General features: G+C 43.2%; 1 protein-coding gene across 1 annotated transcript; it reads right to left on the reverse strand.

Annotated features, from left to right (window-relative positions):
• Window positions 1–209: 209 nt before the first annotated feature.
• Window positions 210–3,589, reverse strand: LOC147640375 (uncharacterized). Its single transcript, XM_086779950.1, has 2 exons — window positions 2,291–3,589; window positions 210–1,431 (listed from the first exon to the last, which is right to left on the reverse strand). Exons 1-2 carry the CDS (start codon window positions 2,699–2,701, stop codon window positions 379–381), a joined length of 1,464 nt encoding a protein of 487 aa, XP_086636076.1. The 5' UTR covers window positions 2,702–3,589; the 3' UTR covers window positions 210–378.
• Between the last annotated feature and the right edge of the window lie 257 nt (window positions 3,590–3,846).

Raw genomic sequence — 3,846 nt, forward strand, 5'->3', positions numbered from 1 at the left:
AGTGCATTACAAGTCACGACCAACTAAACTAATTGAATATCAATTAAACCACAAATAAGCGTCCTAAAAAAAAAACATATATTTCACCACCTAAATCTACTCCAATGAAGAGACCTGCAATTTGCAAGCCTTGCCATTTAAATAATTCACATTGGCACGATCGCATTTAGAAAATTTAGTTGCTGTTGCAGGGCACGAGATTTGGATTAATAAATAAAAAAGAATCATTACATAAACGCTCTTCGTGAGTTAAGTACACAGGGCAATTGGAGGCTCCTACTGTAACTGACAGCTTCTGCAAATATCTAGCTATGCAAGTTAAGCACACTTAACCTCCTCTTAATCTGGACGGAATTAAGAGCGATTAATGCTAGAATATTAGTAGAGGAAGCTTGGGCTGTCTAATCTCGTGGATTGGCTGTTGATTAGTGTTACATCAGCGAAGTGAGAGTGGGTTTCTAGCTGGTTAGGATTCAGCTTAATCTTGAGCTTAATCAACTGATCATCAGTGTGCTTTGGGCGGTGATTAGTGTGGTGATGATGATCACTGGCCGCGCCCTTTCTTCTCCTCATTTCCATCACTTTCTTGTGAGAATTGGAGTGTTTGTAGCTAAGGAAGGTCGGGCTTTTGGCCGGCCTGTATTCGTCAAAGAGGCGGCCTGATTTGAAACGGACACCACAAGCATTGCACAGAGTTTTGGGGCCTTCTGGGCCAGCTCTCCATTGGGGTGTTTTCTGAGACAAGCAGTGAGTGCAGCGCCTGGGCTGCAGGCCACCATTGATATTCACACTCTCCTCTCTGTAATCCTCCTTGTTGATCCAGCCATTAAGAGCTTGCTGATCCGAGCTAAACTTGCTAATGTTGCTCAAATCACTGTGGTGATCATCATTAAGCTCCTTGGAATTAGGGGAGCGAAGCTGCAAGTGAGTGGGGTAATCAGGGTGGTGATCATAATTCTCTTCTTGTTTGCATGGGAGGAAGCTGCTGCTGTGGGATTTTGGTATGTGGGATAAATTGGAGGTGGAATCCAAGCTGTTAGTAGGGGAGTTGTTGCTCCAACTACAAAGAATACTACTTGATGACCAGCCTGCTGAGCGAGCCCTCTTGCTCCTTGCTCTCCCTGTCACATGTGTATTAACATGGGGCATTATCACTGCATGTGGGCTCATAGTGTTACTCTTATCCCACCTTCCATTGCCATTATCCCCACCACCATCATCCCTTGCACCACTGCATTGCCCTGACTTCACATGATCCTTCCCATTGGCATCATCCTCATGGTCTTGCTTCAGCAATTCATCATAGCTGCCACCAATTGGCTCTGCATTGCTCAACAGAAAGGAGTCCATGCCGAATTTCGATGCCCCATAAATCAAACTATCCTCGCCGCCGAAAGAAGAAAGCCAGTCAAAACCAGTCTCGTCTCGGCACTGCAGACAGACACATACAACCAAGCATAATTAGACATGAGAAACTTATGACATACTAATTGTACAAATCCTTAACAATTTATGTTTTCTTACAAAATTACATAGTATCCATTACCATACAGGCTACCCTATAGGTATCCTAGACACACCAACTCCTCAGGACGATGACATAAACCGAACAATCAGCCCCTTTGCCTAATCTTACACTAGCCTCTTTTGCGGACAATTCCTTGCAAGTAACTATATAATCAATATAGGATATGCTTAACACTCCTAAGTAAACCCTCATGTCACTTAATGAGCCCAATGAGAGGGTACTGAAAATGAGAATGTAAGTTTACACAGTTTTTGTGAACTTATATATATACCATATCCTCGTTCTGTACGCATACATTCTTGCAAGATAAATATTTAATGGGGAAAGCACTAGGCCCAATACCAAACCATGCAGTATGCATACTATACACACTACCAAACACAGAGATAACACCATAAGTTAAGGTTTATGAAGCTGTTTACATTATTACAAACCGAGGTAGTACATTGTTAAGATTACATTATTGCCAACCGCTAAGTTAATTCTCAAATTATAATCTGCTGCAGCCAATCAAAACGTACACACTTGAGTGACAAGACGCAGCCATTACAAAGCAAGACATATTAGGTTTAGTACTGATGAACTACGCCATTGCAATCCCCATTGTAAGAGGAACTGCAGCAATTTTTTCAGAGCAAGCAGCAGCTATGCTTCGAGTGATAATTCTATGCAACCAATCAAGATCACCCATGTCAAAGAAAGCCATAAAATGCATTATTAATCCACCGACAATGTTATAGGCAGTAGCTTAATGAAACTTACAGGAGGAGTAAGGCGAGAATTCTTCATGCTAGCTTGTTGTAGGGCATTTTTAGAACCCAATGCTGCAGTATGTTGCAGCAATACAGAGCCACTGCTGTTTGTGTCACATGACTTGATAATGGAGGGGTCCTTGGAGGAGGGCTTATCATCAGTAGAGTGCTGCAATGCAGAATTCTTGCCCAATATATTGATGGGGGCTGCAAGGTCTTCATTGGAGAACTCAGAGAGGTCCTCAAGCAGAAAATCTTCTGCAATGTGGCTGCTTATATTGTACTCCAAGTTGAAGCTTGCTCTCAAGTCCATGCTATACATTGCATTGTTATTATTGCCAATGACCTGCATACTCATGGAGTTGGAGCTATTACAGCACCAGGGTTGAGCAATGACACTATGAGACGCACCTTGATACATGGTTTCAATGAATTGGATCCTTGCAATTATGTCTTGGCTAGAATCACTCCCAACAGCAAATTATAGAAATCCTTGTTGCAACACTAGGCTCTAAACAAAATTTAATAGCTCTTAACGGCTTGGATGTAATATTTTGGCAACCGAGGCTGCATTATTGAATCATGCAAATTGATGGGTTAATAGAAATTAAGCAGTCCCATTCACCGCTCTATCAGAGTAGCCTAGCAGTCTTTATCTTCAGGTGAATCATTTGCTAAAGTCCATCCCTGGGATCCTATCTAGATCCTCAATTTCCACACCATCATTATGAGACTTCGCTGCACAAGCCTCTACTTACTTCACAAACCAACTGCTGCTGATGGGGAAGGCTGACCTACAATGCTAACAAGAGAGGAGAAATTAGAATGAAGCCAATGTTGAAGGGCCAGAAGCCTAATGTGTAGTGCTGGGAGCTAGATGGAAAGAGAGGTGCGATGATGCAAAATGTCATCAACCGCTGCTGTACTCAAAAGAATTGGCCTTTAGGGGACAAGCTATATTGCTACTTTAGTCTAGTCTGTGAATGCATATTGTCTTCTTCTTAAAAAAGTGGGTGTGTGTGTATGTAAGAGAGAGAGAGAGAGAGAGAGAGAGAGAGAGAGAGAGAGAGATGGTAGAAAGCAGACAACGATTAGGGTGTTGAACTCCTCTTGCCAAGCTTAATTAAACTCAATTTACAAATGTAGAGCTCATGATCGATTCCTAGCTCGCACATACATGGCCACAGTAGCAAGAGGGAGTGTGGAGAGCTTCTAGGCTATGAGCAGACATGAGATCATGAGGGAGAGAGTACAAGGTACTGGTTCGGGAGACACAGGAAAGAGCTGTGGGCGTGTGTTTCTGAAGATGTGTGTGTGAGTGGTCTGAGGTAATGTAAGGAAAAGGAGGAGGGAGGCGGGTGGCGGACCAGAATTGATGACGACCTAACAAATGGGAAATCATGAGGCCGCCCGGCGCCCATCCAGTGTGTGCACATTGCACAAAAAGAAAATCCCTGGAGGCAATGAATACCTGGCAGTCTGGCTCCAGCTAACGAAACAGTACGAAGGGGGGACAAGTAACACGTTAATGAAAGGCCTTGGTACAAGAAACCGTATATAGCGCGG

Source organism: Cibotium barometz, chromosome 3 (genome assembly GCF_041138505.1).
Source record: "Cibotium barometz isolate CiBa-2024 chromosome 3, ASM4113850v1, whole genome shotgun sequence".
Lineage (NCBI taxonomy): Eukaryota > Viridiplantae > Streptophyta > Polypodiopsida > Cyatheales > Cibotiaceae > Cibotium > Cibotium barometz.

Coding starts and splice junctions, on each gene's coding strand:
- LOC147640375 (XM_086779950.1), bottom strand. CDS start 2,701: ATGTATCAAGGTGCGTCTCATAGTGTCATTGCTCAACCCTGGTGCTGT. Junction 1,432..2,290: donor ATTCTCGCCTTACTCCTCCT/GTAAGTTTCATT, acceptor GTCTGTCTGCAG/TGCCGAGACGAGACTGGTTT.